The sequence below is a fragment of the Pogoniulus pusillus genome, chromosome 20 (assembly GCF_015220805.1).
Source record: "Pogoniulus pusillus isolate bPogPus1 chromosome 20, bPogPus1.pri, whole genome shotgun sequence".
Lineage (NCBI taxonomy): Eukaryota > Metazoa > Chordata > Aves > Piciformes > Lybiidae > Pogoniulus > Pogoniulus pusillus.
Genome location: NC_087283.1, coordinates 51,740 through 71,304, shown reverse-complemented (window position 1 = coordinate 71,304; position 19,565 = coordinate 51,740). Strand labels below are relative to the sequence as shown.

The window sequence follows — 19,565 nt, the reverse complement described above, 5'->3', positions numbered from 1 at the left end:
AAGGCCGATGTTGATATGAGGGTTTGTAAATAGATGAACACAGAAATGTTGATTAGAAAGCAGGAAGTAATTTATAATTTGCTTCACTGCTGTAATTAGTGAACTTTGACAACAGTCGTGTTTGATTTTTATTTTTAAATTTGGCCTGTGGGCAGCTGATGCCAGGAGGTAGCTGTGCAGTCTCCCTGGGCTATTCCTAGCTGTGTGTTTGTGAAATCTTATCTGTCTACATGCGCAAGTGGATTGGGACCTGAGACCTGTGCACTCTAAAGAAGGACTTGCTTTTTATGCCAGGTACGTTACCTCTTAGAGTGGATGGAGGAAGACTTAGAAGATGATGATGATGACACAGGCTGTACATCAAAACCAGAACTCTGCCATCCATTATGTCAGTGCTCAAAATGTGGGCCAGCACAAAAGGTTGGAATATTCATGCTGTAAAAAGAATAATTTATATTCTTCTAAGTTCTAGTTGTAGGGAAAGAACATTCATGTTGCCCAGCACTCTGTATCTCTGGTGAAGAAGCCATTAAATATATGTGGATCTTAGCAGAGTTCCTCTGATGTTCTCTTTATAATTAAACTGTAGAACGTTCTGGATACAGGAACAGTATTCAAAGACTTGCTCAGTATCTAGAAGAGTGAGAAGTCTTTACAGTTTGCTTTTACAGTATGTGGACTGGTGTCATTAAGGTTTGGGCAACTTGGAATAAATGGGGAGAATCTTTTTCTAAGCATGGCCTTCTGGTGGTTCTCTTTGGTAGTTGACATTGCTAACTGTCAGGCAGTACCTGCTTGCCTGTGAGGAGTCAGATTTGTCAAGGAGTGCCTGCTGATCCTATCATCACTGTAATGCTGAGAAGGCCTGTGGAATTGCATGGCATCTTCGCACATATCTGAAACTTGAGAAGTTGAATAGGACTGTGAAGACTTTTCCAGTTGCAACTTCCCTTATACCTTTGTTTCTTTAATTACACAAGGAATGATCACCAATTGCTTGCCTTTCAGGAAGGAGGTGTATTACTGTGGCAGAAGGTATATATAACAGGATAAATCATTGCAAAATAAACCAAAGTAGACATTTTCAGTGTACTGGCTATTTTGAGGTAACAGGATCCTCACTGCTACCTTATTCTTCCTTTCTGCTGGCCAAGGGTATGCAAGTTGTCCTTAAGTGCTTTTGCCTACACAGCATGCTTTGTTCTCTGATAAGATGAACGTGTATCCTGTTGTGCTAAAGGTGCTGGAGCCTGGAACCATACAATTCTGAAAGGACGTTGTAGCCAGGGGGGGTTGGTCTCTTCTCCTAGGCACCCAGGGTCAGAACAAGAGGACATAGTCTCAAGCTGTGCCAGGGCAGGTTCAGTCTGGATCTGAGGAAGAAGTTCTTCACTGAAAGAGAGATTGGTATTAGGATGGGCTGCCTGGGGAGGTGGTGGAGTCCCCATCCCTGGAGGTGTTTAAGAGGAGGCTGGATGAGACACTTAGTGCCATGGATAGTTAATTAGAAGAGTTAGGAGATAGCTTGGACTCGATGATCTCAGAGGTCTTTTTCAACCTGGTTAATTTGGTGATTCTGTGATTCATTTTACTGTTGAAGGTGGAAGGAATGGCATTTGCTGTGGAGTTTGCTTGCCTACTGAATGAAAAATAAAGGGAACTTGTTAACACATCTTAAGCATTGTATTAGGTAGGCACATGTTAAAAAGCATGCTGAGGGCAGGCAGAATGGAGTATCTTCTGCCATGGTGTGGTTGAGGTACCTGCACAGGGAGCAAGTAGCTTGTCACAGAGCAGTGACAGGGGTGTTCTGTACTGCTGTGTAAGCTGTCTTTCAGGCAGTTTCCTTGTCTTCACTCCCCACAGAAGTCTGTTCACTGGGCCAGTGTTACTTCCACATGAATAAATGTAGCTTTAGTTTTTATCCTCACTACCTTCAGCTTTGTGTAGCAGTAAAACAGGTATGTTTATACTGTCAGTATCCAGAGTTACAGGCATGCTGTGGGCATGCCTGTAACTCCTAACTTTCACTATCTGTATGTATGAGCATACTAACCTGTCAGTTTTACTTCTGCATCAGCCTGTGCTGCTTTAGCCTCTTGCTCATATCATGAATACTCTGCTTGGAATTTCTTGGTGTAAAACTGTCATGTTAGAGGGAGTGAGAGAAAGTGAAAACTCATTGTTCTGTTGAAAAATACTGCCAAGTTGCTCTGGTTTAACAGCTCTGAAAGTCTCAAACTGGGCTCTATAGCGGAAGTTCTTGTAATACCAGTCTGCCTGTTTTGTATATACTTAGGTATTTGGCTGCTTTTTGGTCAGCAGAAAGTAGTATGATTGTGTTTTTTTTCCTCAACAGAAATGTGCAAGGGTCTCTGCTAATGGACTTGGAGTAAACGTTTCCAACCAAGATGGTTTTACACCATTGCATATGGCTGCACTGCATGGACACTCTGAACTTGTCTGTCTCTTGTTGAAACATGGGGCCAGTATCAGTGCCAAGAATGTAAAACATGCAGTTCCTCTTCATCTAGCCTGCCAGAAAGGTCACTTCCAGGTAACTGAACCTCTTCATAAATGGAAGCTATTTAATACTTAACCACAAACAGAAAGCTTATTGTGAGATTAACTGGACTAAATCAGTGACAGTGAAAATGATTTTGGTAATTCTGTTCTTGATTTCAGTGTCTAAAATCACCAGATGGAAAGGAAAAACTGGTACAGTTCCAGCAGGCACCTTGTCTTTGTCAGAGCCCTAATGGAATGGGGTAGTGTGTGCTGCAGTTAGCTGCTGTTGTATGTCAAACACTTGAAGAATACCCTTGTGCACCTGAACCTTCCCATGCATGTCTTCTGTTCCAGGAATTGTGCACTGCTGGAGCAGACTCAGTGTCTCCAAATAGCCACAGTACTGAGTATTTACTGTATCTGCAGTTCATTTCAGTAGACTGAGCAAACTAGAGCTCTGAGAGCAGCAGATAACCTCATCCCCGAATTCAGGGCAGGGGAAGCAGTGAAGAAGTAGTACAAGGTGGTGAGAGGAGAGTTTTAGTGGAGGAGTAATGATCATGAAAAAGCAGGTGCAGGCAGGCAAATGGGAATATGTGCAGTAAAGTGTGAAACTTGGGGGTTAGCAATAAGAATCTGGAATGGTTTGGAAGTGATCTCCAAAGGCCATCCAGTCCAGCCCCCTGCAGTCAGCAGAGACATTGTCCACTTCAGCAGGTTGCTCAGAGCCTTGTTGTACCTGATTTTGAAGATCACCAGGGATGGCCCTTTGCAGATGGAGAGAGGTGATTCTGTCCCTCTGCTCTGCTCTGCTGAGACCTCACCTGCAGTGCTGTATCCAGCTCTGGACATCTCAACACAGGATGAACACTTGATGAAGTAGGTCCAGTGGAGGCCATCGGGGGCTGGAGTGTCTCTGCTGCAGGGACAGGCTGAGGGAGCCGTGAATGGTCAGCCGGGACAAGAGAAGGCTCTGGGAAGACCTTAGAGCAGCCTTCCAATATCAGAAGGGGGACACAAGAAGGCTGCAGAGTGACTGTCTCCAAAGGGTTGCAGTGGCAGGACAAGGAACAATGGTCTGAAATGAGAGAATTGCAGATTTAGATTGGATATGAGGAGCAAGTTCTGCACCACGAGGGTGCTGGAACACTGCAACAGGTTGCCCAGGGAGAGAGTTACCAAGCAGCTGTTCCAAGCTGGGGAAGCTGATATGTGGGAGCTGTAGGGAGGCAATCAAGAAGCCCCACAATGATTAGAGGCCATTAAGTTTTCTCTTCCTACTGAAGCCAGTAATAAAGTTGAGGATTGCAAGAGGAAAAATACATGGGAGAAGATGTTGTGGAGACAAAGCATCAGGGATGCAAGAGGAAAAAGAGAATTCAACTCATACTTGAAGGTTAATGAAGATACTACAATATAAAGAGTTCCTTCCACGTGTTCCAGTGAGGTCAGAAAGGGCAAAACAATACTGTTGCCATGGAGTTTTGGCTTTGATGCCTTGCTGAGTTGCCGATGATGTATGTTTTTCACATACCTCCACTTTTAATCTTTTGACTCTTCTTTCAGTTACTTAGTTTTGTTTGTGTGTTTTTGGTTTTTTTTTAGTGTGGTAAAATACGAAAATTAGTATGATAGGAAGAGATGCTTGTGTTGTTTTCTCCATCCTTTTTTCTTTCATTTTTTAATTCTAGATTAAAAAAAAAAAAGTGGGACAGGAGATGTGTCTCTTTGAAGAAAGAAGGCTTCTGCAGGATTATGGTTAGCTGGTATATTGAATGAAAACTTCTTTTGATAGGTGGTGAAGTGTCTGATGGACCACAATGCTAAACAGAATAAAAAGGATATATACGGAAATACTCCTTTAATTTATGCATGCTTGAATGGTCAGTATGAGACTACTGCCTTGTTGTTACAGGTAAGACCACTGAAAACCATGTTCAGAATAGTATTTCTTAAGTGATATCTGTGCTGCTTTAATGCTCAGGATCAGTGTTTCTTAGTGACATACTTATCTGTTAAAACTAATCAGGGGGAAACTCAGAGTTTGTTTCCTCACACCTTTCAATCCCTTCCCCTTGTGGATTCTTATTCGACAAATACTATTTTGCTGTTAAACAACCAGCTTTATTTAAGGGACTTTCTGTGGCAGGTGTTAAGTTTTCTTGCTGTTCTGTGGAACTGTGGCTGAGAGAGCAGGAAATAGGAACAGGTGGCTTAACGTTGAACTGGTGATTACTGCATCCGTGTACAGCTACAGGCTTCTGGTGCATTGTTCTCCTTCATACTATGCCAAGAACAAGGAGCGAAAGCAGAGCAGCCATGTGCCACCTCCACTTCTCGCTGCTCTGTCTCTATAACTGCTGTTTATCTTGTGGCCCAGCATGGAGCTTCAGTTAACCTTTCTAATGCCAGAGGAAACACAGCACTGCATGAGGCTGTGATAGGCAAGAACGAGGCCCTGGTGGACTTGCTGCTGCGGAATGGCGCGGTCACGCACATCAGGAACGAAAGGAACTGCACGCCTGCCGACTGTGCTGAGCCGGTGAGCGTGGCGAGCTCGGGTCTGAGTGCAGTTTTCCCTCAGGCTCCATAAGCATACAATGTAGGAGAGAAAACAAGTATGTCTGGGATGGTTTGGGAGTTGCCCGCCCCTCCCACGAATTCACCAGACTAGATTCAGTTGGCTGGAAGTTAAGGAAGCTGTATTTACAACCTAGCACAATTTACAATATGTTACACATACTTAGAGTTCTATACAAGTTAAAGGTAATACAGAAACACAATACCCCTCCCAGAAATCAGAGCTGGACTGCCAGGAGGATCCCAACCCAAACCTCCTCCTTCCTTCCTCCTCTTTCCCTCCCTTTAGAAAAAAACAGACCAATCCCTGTATATCTCACGGGATAAATCTGCAAAGATCTGAGGCGAGATATCAAAAAGATGACAAGGAGGTTGGAGGTAAAAAAGGCTTAGGTTGGATTAAAGAGTTACGGCAGATGCAACCACACAGACCACCAGAGAGAACAACAACTGAGAAGTGTGTGAGAAGTGAGTGTCTCGTCTTTGACTAGATGCATTTCTCAGCAGAAGAATGAGTGACATAGTTGACTGTTTTCTCCTCACAGACAAGGATTTAATTTATCTCAGTAAAGTATTCCAATTGGCCTCAAACCAGCACAACGTCACAAAAATATGCTCCAAGACTTCTGTATTTAACCATTGGACATGGAATAAATACTAAGGTGCCTGTCTACAGGCAGTGTACAGCCAGCAGTATGATACCTGTAGCATATGAAATCGTCTGCATTTCTAAAAGAAGTTATCCTAGACAAAGGTTTGAGCCTAGAAAAAGTGGAAGTTTTCTCTTTAAGCTCATGCAAAGCAAAAGCACATAGGTGAATGCAAATAGCATGGAAATCTGTACTACCCATGGGAGAGAGCACAGAAGAAATTCAGAATGAAGGAAAATAAACACCTGTCAGTGGTCACCTACCATCTTTTGCCCTTCTGGTCTTTCGATAGCTTTTATCTTGTCATCCGTAACTCAGACCGTCCCCTTGATGAATAGCAACAGCACAACATCTAAACTGGCAAAGGATTATTGCACTCTTGAATTATTTGATGTGTGGTCCCTGTCTTTGAGTGTTTCAGAAACCTGTGAGATACAGCGTAATGTCCACTGTATCAATTTCATCTAACCTGAAATCTTAACTGTCAATTAAGTAGCCTTGAAGTCATAGGTCAAGGCCTACAAATCACCACTCTGGTACAGTGCAGCTTATGGAACACCTATTTTTGCCCCTACTCAAAAGGGTACAAGTTGAAGTTTGTGTTTATAATGGGGTATTTCTGTGTGTGTGATATTCACTGTGGCAGCAATTGGTTAACATGTGCTGTGTAGACTAGAATCCTGAATTGCAATGATGTTTTTCTTTTTCGTTGATAATGGTGAAAATGGAATCCTGAAAAATGAAGAATTCCAATATCATTAAGTTGCTGGAAACAGCACCAAGCTGTGTACCTGTGTCAGCAGGAAGAGAAGAAAAGGAGTGCGAGCAGCATGCTACTCTCCAGATAAGAAAAAAAGGTACATGTCATATTTCCACTGCCTTGAATAAAAACATTTGGCAATTCATTTGCAACTACATCAAATATTTTAGGTAAGGGATTTACACAGAATTAAAGAGCAGTCAACTATTTTGCATACTTGTAGCAGGTAACATATGCAATTCTGTAACTAAATGCAGCAGACTTCATTTATATATGCAAGATGTTCTTGCAAACTCAGTTTTCACTTTTTGGTGCATGGGGTGTGCATTCTACATAGAAAAGTATTTAGAGTTGAAAAAGACATGCCATGGCTGGAGACGATACCATCAGCTTTGTCTGTTTTGCACTGAAATGGACAGTTATTACAGATGATGTCACCTCTAGCCCTAAAACAGGGATGCTGATGCCCAAGGCTCATTTAGATCTTTCTAATGTGAGACCACTTCTAAACAAGCCACACAAGATAGGAGTAAGTAATATTAGCTAAGAGGTGGTATGGGATCTGTCTGTTGTTTAACTGAGCTTTGTGAAAATTGGAGTTACGGGCTTCCAAGTGCAAAAGTAGCTGGTCTCTGCCATCTGGTGAAGAATGCTTACTCCTGCCTCCTGCCACCTGAAATGCTTTAAAATTTTCCAAGATAAACCACGACTGGTGCAAGTTATTGCTATTATAGTTGTACAGGAACATTACAATTCTCATGTCCATAGATAACACTTCTCATTCAGAAATGTGTGTGGGGTTAATTTCTAAATGTAACTCAGTTGTAATTTTAGCTGCCTGTTCTTTTAAACCCCTAGTGAATTCTAAGCCATGTGAGAAAGCTGATGATCCTGCAAGCAGACAACTTCAATTGGTCCAGTCAATTAACAGATTTAACAAGTAAGCACAGAGGCTTCCTCAGAAGTGTGTTTATTGTTTCCATTAGCAAACAGAAAAGACAGCAGTTGATAAAGCCCCAAAAGTGGGTCCAGTGTTGTTGCACACTGACTATGACTAATTTGACAGTAGGTGTTAATCCTCCGAGGCATGCACATTGCCGTCACCAGACAGACGTTCCTGGCATGAGCCTGCTCATTGCTGGTGAACAGCAGCGGGGAAAAGCAGGCCTGAGGGAGTGCTTTCAAGCCATCTTAGCTTTGCTTTGGCACTAGTACTTGGTGCACCATACGCACAGAGTGTCAGAGACAGGCTGCTTTAAGAATATTACAGTAGTGCTATGCACAATGGTTGTGTTTTGCCTGTGACGTTTTAGCTGTTAATGTACACTCTGAGATAAAACATGGGAAATACCAGCAGGCTGTCCTTACGAGGTGGTTCGTCAGAGCAGCCTTCCTGTGTGCAGACGATGCCACAAGTGGATTGTCTTTGATCAAGAATTCTGTAGTTAAATTTAATTTTGCAATGTGTTTTTTTAGAGCAAAACATTTACGGAGAACCATAACAAGAGATAAAACTGTACCTAATTTTGACTATCAGTTACTGCATCAGGTAAGTGGAACTATTGGCTTGAATTAGTTGTGTAATGCATCGGATCTAGTTGTCTTCTATTAATACAGACTTTTATCCAGGAGAGTTTCCATGTTAGTGGTCATTGGTGAATTCCAGAAGTTCTGACCTGTTTGCCACACTGTTAATATTTTATGGTTGTTCAAACTGCCATGGTGTTTCTGTAACTTCTTCAAATATGTGGCTCTTTTCAACTCCTTAAACCTCTTATAACTGCAGGCTGCTTCTTGGTCTTGTTTTCTCTATCATGTCTAACTTGAAAAAACTCTGCAGTTTAGGAGAGGCCTAGCCAGACAGAGGTGCTATTGTCAAGGGAGAAATTTCTCAGATGAAAATTAGGGTTTGCATGATAAGTCTGCTTGGAGGAGAAGATGGTTTGCAAGAGTAATAGCATGTTGCATTGTCAGCTGTGACACAGATACAGGTAATCAGTTCAGCTGTGGTTGGGGGTGCCATGGCATGCTCTGCCAGTTTGGCTGTTCGATGCTGCCCTCCACTCGAAGCGTGTGCTCCCTCTTCCTCCTTCACACTGGTTTCGACTCCAATTGGACCTTCACATGAGCTATTTCAGCATACTAAATCGAGAGAAACTCACCTGTTCAAAAGAAAATGTTTCTACCATACTGGTTGAGTAGCTGCTGACATAATAGAAATGCATCCATCTAGAACAGGGGCCCTCGAACTTTTCCAGCAGGGGGCCGGTTCACTGTCCCTCAGATGCTGTCGGGGGCCGGACTATAGTTTGGTTCCAGCCCAGTCCCAGCGGGTGCTTGGGGGCTGCAGTGGCCGGTGAGTGGACTCAGTGGCAGGAGGAGGCTGCTTGGTTTCCCCCCCAGCCCCTGGCGAGGGGGGGGCGGGAGGGTTCTGTAAATACCAGCGGACCAGGTTGATGACCCTGGGGGGCTGTATCCGGCCTGTGGGCCGGAGTTTGAAGACCCCTGATCTAGAAGATGGAACAGTGCTGTGTCTCAGAGAGCCCTTGTGAGACTGACCATTTGAAGCCTCTTGAGAGTGACAGATTAATGCTGTATAACTTGAATAGTTGATTTATTCTTTCTGGTGTTAATGGCAATATCCCACTGTTTGAGCGTGGGATTTAATTTAGTAGCTGTGGGTTGCTGAAGGCAGTGTGTCATGTAGGCATGAGAGGTGCCAAGAAATCCAGTGTATGACTTGATGGCTTGACCTGGGCGCTGCCACCACGGCTCAGGGACTATACAGGCCCTACAGCTCTGGATTGTTTGGGTTTGAATGTGCGTCATCTCCACCTGCAGCTTTGTCAAGATTGCTGCCCTTATTTCAGTAAAAGGAGGTGGTAATTAATTCTGCTTTCAGTTTTCATGTTCCTGTCTTTATAAGACCACCATTAGCATGCTTGGGTTCTGTTTCCCTCTGGGTTATGTTCACATTTGTAAAGTAAGTGAGCATCCAGAAGTAGGGAGCTCTTGCCTTTGCCTTCAGCAGTGTCTGGCTGAGCCTGTTTGAATTACTACTTAGCTGTGAAAAGAAATGGCTGTTAATTTCAAGTAGCTTGAGCTCTTCTGCTTTACAAGAGATGTTTAGAAGAGTTGGGATGATATTGCAGTAGTGCAGTGAAAAGAAATTGCCTTCAGTTCTGGTACTCACATATGTGTAGGCTGGGGCAGGTTGCCTCTTCTTTTCTCCTTTGTAGACTGAGTATAATCACTGCTCTGCAGAGGGTGAGTGCTAGGTAAATCCTTGGCCGTGTTCTCAGTATAATGAATACCATGAAATGATTGTGTTAATTATACTTAGGAAACACCATTTTACTCTAACTTGTGATGGAAAAAAAAAAGACATTGCTTTTGATGTGCTATTTTTCTCTCTCCAGTTAGCTATTAAAAGCTTTGATAAAACCAGGTTAAAATCTGTTGAGACACTGGACCAGAGCCAAGTTAAGATTACGGGCACACGATGCAGTGGTGAGCATGTGGAGCGTGGTGATGTGATGGAAGCTCCTCAGAGGAGTAAATTAATGCACCGAAGACACACCATTAGTGTGCCACTCTCAGCAGACAATGTCAGTGACGATAGTCTAAGTATTTCACAGTCCAGAGACTGCTGTGATGACCTGTGTTGAAAACACTGACAAGAAAACACGAATTTGATGTCAAATCTGAGGAAACTGGGTGGTGTTCATTTCAGTAACCCTTCACTATATCAAAGAATGCTGCCTGCCCTGGGGACAGAACACGAGGGCAGCTCCTCAGCAGGAGCAGAATGTTTTAAGCACTTTTGCATACTGAATCTTCTGTTTACATTGGAGATAACTGCGCAGCCAGATCATTCCTGAGCTCAGCAAACACAGACCTCCTGCGATGGAGACAGCAAAAATACTTTCCTGTTCTACTTAACACTTATTGAAGAATTAGATGTGCCAGTAAACCAAATGAAACCTTGTATTTTTCAGCCACCCACTTTGTTTTTAAGAGTATTTGAAGAATTTTTGCATTTTCAGCTTTTATCACTACATTGGATACATGCAAAGATATATTTATATATAGCACAGTGAGGAATTTATTGCCAGAGGTAGTTGAAATGTCTCTATTTTTATTGTAATGCTACAAACCATCATGGTATATATTTGTGTAATTCAGTACCAGCTGTTAGGAGCCATAGTTCAGAACAACTGTGATGCCACGTAAGAAATTTATCCGTAATACTTGTGTGAAGTGATGTAATCCTTGCTCATCTCTTTGCAATGTTCCTCTATACTGGACCTACAAGATCAGTTTTTTATGTGGAAGCCAAGAGAGCAAGGAAAAAAGAGAGCACCCTTCACAAAACAAAACTCTGGACTCTTTTCACAAGCTAATTAAAAAAACCAAACATGCAGAAGCAAACATGTATAAGGAGACACAAACCTGTTTGAAATTGGTGTTTTGTTGGTGTTTTTTTTTTTTCCTTCCTCTAAAGCAAGTCATAGAAAAATGCACAAATATTCATGATTCTCACCCTGGGCAACATCTGCAAACAAAACTGCCTAGGGGTGTGCTCTGGGCTGCCCTTTAGAAAGGGTGAAATGTCAGTGAGGAAAGGTGGTTCTCACTGCAGTAAGCATGTGTTGGAATAGGCCAAGTATTGTCCTGTTCCTAGAGGTGACGAGTGAAGAGGTGAAAGCTCCCCAGTAAGGTGGCTGCTTGGATTTGAACTTGTTTCTGTGTTTTCATTATGGTAGAATACGTAAATAGCACAGGTTGGGTTTCTATGGTTGGTTGTTTCCTTACTCATTACATACATTCACATTTTAGATCATAAACTGAATAATTCTGTTTCTTTGAGCTGTGCTGTTAGTACAAGCCTGGCAGTCTAGAAAGCTGGAGGACATCCTGGTGATTTCTTTCAGCTTTCTTCTGAGATAAAAATGTGCAGTCAGTGCACGTGTGGAGAGGTGGAGATAAGGGTCGTGTGTTTATTTTTCTAATAACGTATTCATTCCTGTGGTTTTTCTAATGTGCCTTTGCTTTGTGCCAAATGATGGAAAGAAAAAACCCTAGTAAAATAACTCTTGAAAGAGCAGCTTTGTGTTTTTTTTCAAAGCATGGAGTCTTCTATACAGATCTTTTGGTTCTGTAGGTAGATGAAGATTTCATTTTTTTTTTATCTTGGTATAAATTGAGTTAAAATAAAGCCAGGACATTGCATCACACTTTTGACAACCCAGACGAGGGAGAACAGCAAAAGCTTCTGTTGTAATTAGAATTTGCTAAACTTATGCATGGGAGTGTGAATTGTGGATGCTTTGACTGTATCTCTAGTGCTAATGAAAAAAACCTCTTAAAATATCTATCACTTTGGCTTGAAACTCTTCAGACTGTTGAAAGGTCATTAGCTTAAGGGTGTACTCTGAAATTCTTGAATATTATTACAGGCTTCCAGCTACAAGTTGATGCCCAGTCTAGTCCAAACAAACCCAAACCATCACCTGTTGAAATCGCTTACCCACATTCACACACAATGAAAAACACCCACAGGTGATCATTTTAAACAACTTTATTCTGTTCCAGAAACCACTATGGATCATCTGTGTTCCTGTGAAATTACAGGCTGTGTGGTGGTAGAGCACATTACAGCATTTATCCCTCTCTCTGTAACCATGTTTTCAATAACTGTGTAGCACACAAGTTCAGTTTTACTTCATGCATGCAGGAGCTGCAGAAAGTTTAGGGAAAGGGGCCTTTTTTGTTCAAGGTAAGAAACACTCCAGCCATCTGATAAAAATGGAGGTAGCCTTAATGTGCTGTAGCAAGTGTCAGACCAGTGCGGTGTGAGAGTTAACCAGCTTCTTTCTGAGACTGCTTTGTTACTTGGATTGTATGTTGGTTACAACATCTTTATACAGACCCTGATATGCACTCCTCTGATCCAAATATTCACTTCATAAATTTCCAGTAAGGAGGTGAGAGCCATTGAGCTGCTGGATAGGCCTCCTGCAAAGACTCAGGGAATTGTGTTTCTAACACCTGTGATTAGAGCCTAGAGGCAGGTCCTTAAATTCTAGTGAGGGCAGCTGTTCCCAACATGACCTTTAGACTTGCTTCATGTTACAGTATGTCCAACAGCTGTATGTGCAGTTGCTGGGAGTATAGCTTAGAGTAAGAGGCAGCAAACTGCTCATGGTACTGAAGCAGTGGAGAACCCCCCCTGCTCAGGCCTCTTACAGTACTAAAAATTAAGCTATAAAATCCCCTTCCTATATTTATTTTACAAGACAAATTCCTGTGTCAGCCTTTTTATACGTTAAAAAAACAAATACAAATGAAACACAACCAGAAACCAAAATACAAATTCCCCCCCCAAATCAAAAAGTAAAGAAGCATAAACGTTTTCAGGTCTTGCATTTCACTGATAACAGCACGTGGCATTTTTCCAGGCCTGTTGTTCGGCAGACACTTTACAGTATCAGTAATCATCCTCTTCATCAGAATCCAATACTTTCCTTCTGTTGAACTACAAGGAGAATAGAAGGGTTACAGTAAATCTGACACAGACTTTCCAGCTGCAGGCACTGGCTGATGAATACATCCTCTGGAGCAGAGCATTTGCGCTGCCAGGGCCCTGCCTCTCCTACTAGAATGGACAGACAGGGCAGTCTACCTGACAACAGAATACCATCTGCCACTTTTGCTATTGACAACAACTGCTATGATTTAAACCCCGCATATATCACTGTTCTACCCTCAGTCCAAGTGGTCTAATACATGCAAATCTTCTGTTTTACAGCAAATTAAAATCACATTTAGGAAATCAAGATTACCTTTACTGTTGTTTTCTTTTCTGTTTGCTGACTCACTTTTTCAAGTATTTCTATCAAACCTTGTTCTGATACCTAGGAAAATAAAAGTCATGTAAACACGTTCTGAGAGACACTTAGCATCAAACAATGGAATCAAATTTTCCCTCTTGTAAAAAGTGTTGACTGGAATTACATAATGGGTTTTAGAAGCTCTCAGCTGCCTTCCAGTTACTTGCAGATATTAAGAAATCTCCCCTCACGCCTTCTTCAAGGGTAAATTAAATTTGAATATAGAAGAAATAGTTAGAAAAACACAGCTCACCTTTCCAGCTAGCTGTCCAAATCTTGCCATCTGTATAAGATAATTCTCCACTGCCTTAGCTTTGTCTGGTTTCACAAGTGCTAAATTGCTTACTGCAACAAAAACAGGGTCTGGGTTTTTTAAAACATACTCAAAAGCATACCTTCACCAGTAACTACAAAGTGACAAAACAGCCCTGTGAAACTGTTGTCTTCATGCCAGGATAATGAAATGAATTTGAAAAGGCACTTTCCTTTACATAAAACAAAGATAAAAGATAGTTAAGTACTTGCTGTAGTTAGCTTAACTAACGTTAACTCTCAGTACAGTTTCTACCATTACATAAAAAAATAATTTGGATCAACATCATTCAGATGTTAGTTAACCCTTCCCCTGCAATCACCAATATCCTTTGCTAAAAAGCTGTAATCCTTTTTCTTTCCATCAGCAACAGTATTTCTATAGTCTGGCCTCCAGACAAATACTGCAGCGGACTAGATGAGAATTTCTTACTATAAAGTTACAAGGGTACTTACATCTTGCACGAGCTGCTTGATCAAGAACTTGAGCTAAAATAGTATTTCTTATCTCTGCTTCCCTGTAATGAAAAATTAACCATACAGTAAAAAGTCTGACTTCAAATACCTAACATAATGTGCACAAACTCGCAAGCTACAGAACATTTTTAATTCATGTAAGTGACTTCTTGGGGTCCCTTCAAACCTTACAGTTAGTTACATGACCTCTTTTCTAGGATTTTCTGTTCCGAGTAGCTCTGTGTACATTAACAAAGTTACACAGCTCACAACATCTTACAAGAAATGGGGTTTACTACTTACGCCTTCTTACTGTTTATTATTACATCTTAAAGAAAAAAGCCATGCTGTGCGCTGTAGATTCTGCATTCAGTTCCAAGTGGAATTTTAAAGGCAGTGTAGAAGGAATAGTCCATGCAATTGCAGGACAGAACCAAACCTTACTTAGAACTTTTCAGCAAGCTGTTGTATACTTGCAATATTTGACTAAGTATTTGCAAAACTGAAACCTTAGTTTAGGCATTTCACTTCATACAAACTGTGTGTGTAAAATCTAGCTCTTGAAACACACCTTCTCGTTAAGTACAAATGCTGAATGGTTTCTGCACTCATCTCTAATGTGAATCATTTGGTGTCATATTTTTAACTGCAGTAGGTGTCCAAGAAAAATCAAAGCAACTAGCAAAGCGCATTCCCATTACAGTAACAGAGCCAAACCCAAGTGTAGCACTCAGATAAAAGTCCATTTTGGGTCAGGTTCTGCCACCCTTCAAGATTTTTCTTATAAGCAACTCCAAAAAGCCAAAGCTTCTGAGTTCCAGAAGCAGACGACCATGAGCATGATGTTTTCCCAAAACATTGTGTCACTGAGGGTCAGGAGACTACTGCACTTGGCTGACTCCCAAAGTGAAAATGAACCATTTTCCTCCATGGCCTCCCACCTCAATTGGGGTTCAGACATCCCTGCTGTAGATCATCTGAGATAGTCATGGCCTGGCAGATGTTTGGATCAATCAGACTGAAATCCTTGGATTTCATCTTTGGCATTTCTGTTTCTTTGTTGGTGGTTTTCCAACAACAGCATTTCAGGTGAAGAAATTAAATAAAGGTTCAAAATTATTACACGTAACACCAGAAGGCAACAGTTCTAATTAATACCTCTGTTTTGCTTCCTGTTGTGATGGATCACCAGAAGGATCCTAAAGAATGAGATCAGAATAAATATGATTATCCAAAAACATTCCAGACAAGACAGTAAACTTAATTATTTCAACTTGCTTGACCACAGATGAGATCCTGAAAATAAGAATCTGCTGCTCTAACAAATAAATATGCTACACTACACTTTCCTCACAAAGCAGTAATCCAGACTAGCGTGACACACACTGCTACTGGATCTACCCTCAGTGTTGGAGGCTTGGATGTTAAAAGGTCTTCCTTTCAAGTTTAAGATAATATATTTTCCCAAAGACCAGAAAAATAGATACAAGCATTTAAAACCTGTTAGAGTACACTTAAGACAAATTAAATTCAATGTAACACTGCATTTATCAATATAGAGGAAAGTGCAGTCTTAGCACTGTACTCTGGGACTACCGTAAGCAGCTGAGACTATTCAGAAACGAATTACGAAAACAACAAAAAAAGGAACCCCCCCAAACGTCACAGTGAGTCTGCACTCCACAATTTATCAACGACACTTCAAAGTGTGAAAGCAGAATGGAAAACCATACAGAGAGGCACCAAGGCTGAGCACAGCTATGGAAGATCCCCACAGAGGAGCAGAGGACAGGCTGATACATTTCAGCTCTGAAAAGACTAAGGGCAGTAATCCATACATTTGCGAGTGGCACGGATAAGGGTGGAAGGCTATGCACTGCACCTTCCAAAGCAGCAGCCTGGGCAAAGAGGGCAGGTGGCAGGCCCAATGCGCCCTGAAGACAACTGCTCACGCAGCAGAACGTGGCCGCGGAGTCGCGGCCGGGCACCCGGTGAGTCCCTCACCCCCCCCAGCCCTGCCGGTCACTCAGGCTGCAGTCGGCGACGTTTCTAGTCAAATCAACGGGCATGGCAGTGCCGCCTCCCTCTTCTCCCGGACCCCAGCAGAAGCCTTTCCTTACAGAGGCCTGCTCGAAGCCCGCCTCCTTCTCTCCCCAGCTCCCGGGTTCCTGAGAGGGTTGGGCGGAGGCACAGGCCCCGTCGCACCCGGTGAGTGATCGCTGCCCCCGGCTCAGCGCTTGGGAGCGGGCGCTCTGCCGGGCAGTGGCGGGGCAGAAACGCCGCGCATTACCCCGTGCTTGGCCTGCAGCTCGGCCAGCCGCTGCTGCCGCAGTGCCTCCAGCTCCTCGTCCGCCATGGCTGCGGGGCAGCCGCGCAGCCGCAGCCCCGCACGGCCCGTGCGCCACCGCGGCAGGCGCTACCAATCCACTGCCGAGCGCCGCTTCCCCTGCGGGAGAGCCGGGGGGCAGCGCCGGGGCGGCCGCTCCGTCGCGGCGCGGGCAGGGCGGCCTGCGGGCAGGGCCGGGTCTGCCTGCGGGCTGCCGGCCTAGCCAGTGTGGCAGCCCTGTGCTCGGAGTCCTGGAGCCTTCTGACTCCTGTCTTCAGGAACAGCTTCCTGTGAGCGGGGCTGGGGAGGCTGCTCTGGGCAGCTAACGGGAACGAACCTTTTCTGGTCCTTGAGACGGTGCGGGCTGAGGAGGTGTTGTGCTGGGGGGCGCAGTGCCGCCTATGGCGCTGCTTCTGGCTGAGGTGACCTCCCCGTGGTTGGGACTGAGGTCATTCCCGGGGCGCCTGAGGAGGTGCTGCTGTGCTGCAGCCGGGGGGGCCGGGCCGTCAGTCGGGCGCAGGCCGGAGCCTGAGGCTCCGTGGGGCTCCTGGGAGTGCCGCGGCGAGAGCGGCCGCTGCGAGCGGGGCCGTGTGCCGTGGGTGCGCGGCGGGAGGTCGAAGGAGGGACGCCCCCTCTAATCGGAGAGGTATCTGGGCCCGGCCTTTCAGACGCGTGGGACCGAGTGTGCGCCCTCCCTGCTTCTGGAACTTTTGGCCTTTGGCCGTGAAGCTCCACTGCCGGGCTGCTGATTCTGCGTCCTCTAGCTCTGGGCCCAGGCCAGCTTCTTGACTCCCTGGGTGTCGACCCTCCCATAAGCGGGGTCCGGATCCAAACCGAGACCCTTTGTGCTGAGCTGCGCTCCCAGTTAGCGGAGTTTGGGTCAGGATGCCCCTGAATGGGAGAGAAGGAGCCTCCTTTTGGACCGAGACTGCTCTGTAGATGGGGGTGTCCCAGGTGCTTTGCAGTGCCCGCAGCGGCTCCAGCAAGCGCCTGTAAGCAGGGGCGAGCAGCCTCTGGCCGCTGCTTTGCGTGCCCTCCCAGGAGGTGTTCAAGGCCAGGCTGGATGAGGCCTTGAACAACCTGCTCTAGTGGGAGGTGTCGTGGGCAAGGATTGGAACTGGATGATCCTTAAGGTTCCTTCCAGCCCAAACCATTCTGTGATTCCCTGGCTCTTTGACCCATGAGAAATTTGAAGGGATAGAAAAGTTCTCCAGGGGGTCCATGACCTTCAGCACCATGATATCATTTAAACAGTCTCATGTTTCTGTAAGAGTCTTTCTTATCAGTTTAAGGATAAAAGTGTGGGGGTGCAAATGCTGGGATCTTTCAGGTCGGCAATCACATGACTTAGAGTCATAGAATCAGCCAGGTTGGAAGAGACCTCCGAGATCATCCAGTCCAACCTAGCACCCAGCTCTAGCCAGTCAACCAGACCATGGCACCAAGTGCCTCATGCAGTCTTTCCTTGAACACCTCCAGGCACGGTGCCTCCACCACCTCCCTGGGCAGCCCATTCCAATGCCAATCACTCTCTCTGTGAAGAACTTCCTCCTGACATCCAGCCTATACTTTCCCCAGCACAACTTGAGACTGTGTCCCCTTGTTCTATTGCAGGTTGCCTGGGAGAAGAGACCAACGACCACCTGGCTACAGTGTCCCTTCAGGTAGTTGTAGACAGCAATGAAGTCATCCCTGAGCCTTCTCTTCTCCAGGCTAAACAAGCCCAGCTCGCTCAGCCTCTCCTCATAGGGTTTGTGTTCCAGGCCCTTCGCCAGCTTTGTCACTGTTCTCTGGACACCTTCCAGCACCTCAACATCTCTACTGAATTGAGGGGCCCAGAACTGGACACAGCACTCAAGGTGTGGCCTGACCAGTGCTGAGCACAGGGGCAGAATAACCTCCCTCGTCCTACTGGCCACACTGCTCCTGATGCAGGCCAGGATGCCATTGGCTCTCTTGGCCACCTGGGCACACTGCTGGCTCATCTTCAGCCTCCTGTCTATCAGTACCCCCAGATCCCTTTCCTCCTTGCTGCTCTCAGCCACTCAGTCCCCAGCCTGCAGTGCTGCTTGAGGTTGTTGTGGCCAAAGTGCAGAACCCTGCACTTGGCCTTGTAAAATCTCAGCCCACTGGCCTCTGCCCACCCATCCAGCCTGTCCAGGTCCCTCTGCAGGGCTCTCCTACCTTCCAACAGCTCCACAGCTGCTCCTAGCTTGGTGTCGTCTGCAAACTCACTGATGCTGGACTCAATCCCCTCGTCCAGATCATCAGTGAAGATATTGAACAGGACTGGGCCCAGCATTGATCCTTGGGGAACACCACCAGTGACAGCTGCCAACTGGATGTGGCACCATTCACCACCACTCTCTGGGCTCTGCCATCCAGCCAGTTCCTGACCCAGCACAGAGTGAATCTGTCCAAACCATGAGCTGCCAGCTTGGCCAGGAGCTTCTTGTGGCAGACAGTGTCAAAGGCTTTGCTGACGTCCAGGTAGACTAGCACATACAGGTAGCAGTTTTCCCATTCAAGTCTTTTCCCAGTCCCCTCCCAGTCCTTCCCAGTCCCTCCCAATCCCCTCCTAGTCTGTCCCAGGCTCTCTCAATCCCTCCCAGTCCCTCCAAATCCCCTCCCACTCTATCTCAGTCCCTCTGAATTCCTCCCAGACTCTCACAATCCCAGTTCATCCCAGATCCTTTCCCAGTCCCTCTCATTCCAATCCTTTCCCAGTCTACCACACTCCCCTCCCAGGCCTTCTTAGTCCCTCCCAATTCCTCCCACTCCCTTTCCAGTCCACTTCCAGTTCCTCCCAGGCCTCTCCCATTTCCTCCCAGTTCACTGTCAGTCCCACCCAGCCCTCTCCCAGTCGATCCAGTCCATCCCAGTATCTGCCATTACATCCCAGTCCCCTCTCAGTAGCTCCCAATCCCTCCTGTTCCCCTCACAGTCCCTTCCAGGCCCCTCCCAGTACCTTTCAGTCCCTCCCAGTCTCTCCCAGTCATCCCTAGTCTCTCCCAATCCATTCCAGATCCCTTCCCACTCCCAGTCCCCTCCCATCCTCCTTAGTTCCCTCCTAATCTCTC

General features: G+C 45.1%; 2 protein-coding genes across 9 annotated transcripts in view; one reads left to right on the top strand and one right to left on the bottom strand.

Annotated features, from left to right (window-relative positions):
• ANKRD27 (ankyrin repeat domain 27) overlaps positions 1–11,605 on the top strand; it is a 59,899-nt gene extending 48,294 nt beyond the window's left edge. For 6 of the 8 annotated variants that reach the window (XM_064159829.1, XM_064159825.1, XM_064159826.1 and 3 more), the window contains exons 22-29: positions 295–420; positions 2,360–2,557; positions 4,304–4,423; positions 4,889–5,050; positions 6,484–6,595; positions 7,357–7,438; positions 7,975–8,047; positions 9,918–11,605. In XM_064159829.1, the coding sequence (XP_064015899.1) occupies positions 295–420; positions 2,360–2,557; positions 4,304–4,423; positions 4,889–5,050; positions 6,484–6,595; positions 7,357–7,438; positions 7,975–8,047; positions 9,918–10,166 (1,122 nt within the window). In that variant the 3' untranslated portion in view covers positions 10,167–11,605. The remainder of the gene's footprint in view (positions 1–294; positions 421–2,359; positions 2,558–4,303; positions 4,424–4,888; positions 5,051–6,483; positions 6,596–7,356; positions 7,439–7,974; positions 8,048–9,917) is intronic. The other 2 variants (XM_064159831.1, XM_064159830.1) reach the window with 1 other exon arrangement.
• Positions 11,606–12,064: 459 nt separating this feature from the next.
• PDCD5 (programmed cell death 5) lies at positions 12,065–16,583 on the bottom strand. Its single transcript, XM_064159843.1, has 6 exons — positions 16,450–16,583; positions 15,318–15,358; positions 14,160–14,221; positions 13,645–13,736; positions 13,344–13,415; positions 12,065–13,036 (listed from the first exon to the last, which is right to left on the bottom strand). Exons 1-6 carry the CDS (start codon positions 16,513–16,515, stop codon positions 12,989–12,991), a joined length of 381 nt encoding a protein of 126 aa, XP_064015913.1. The 5' UTR covers positions 16,516–16,583; the 3' UTR covers positions 12,065–12,988.
• Between the last annotated feature and the right edge of the window lie 2,982 nt (positions 16,584–19,565).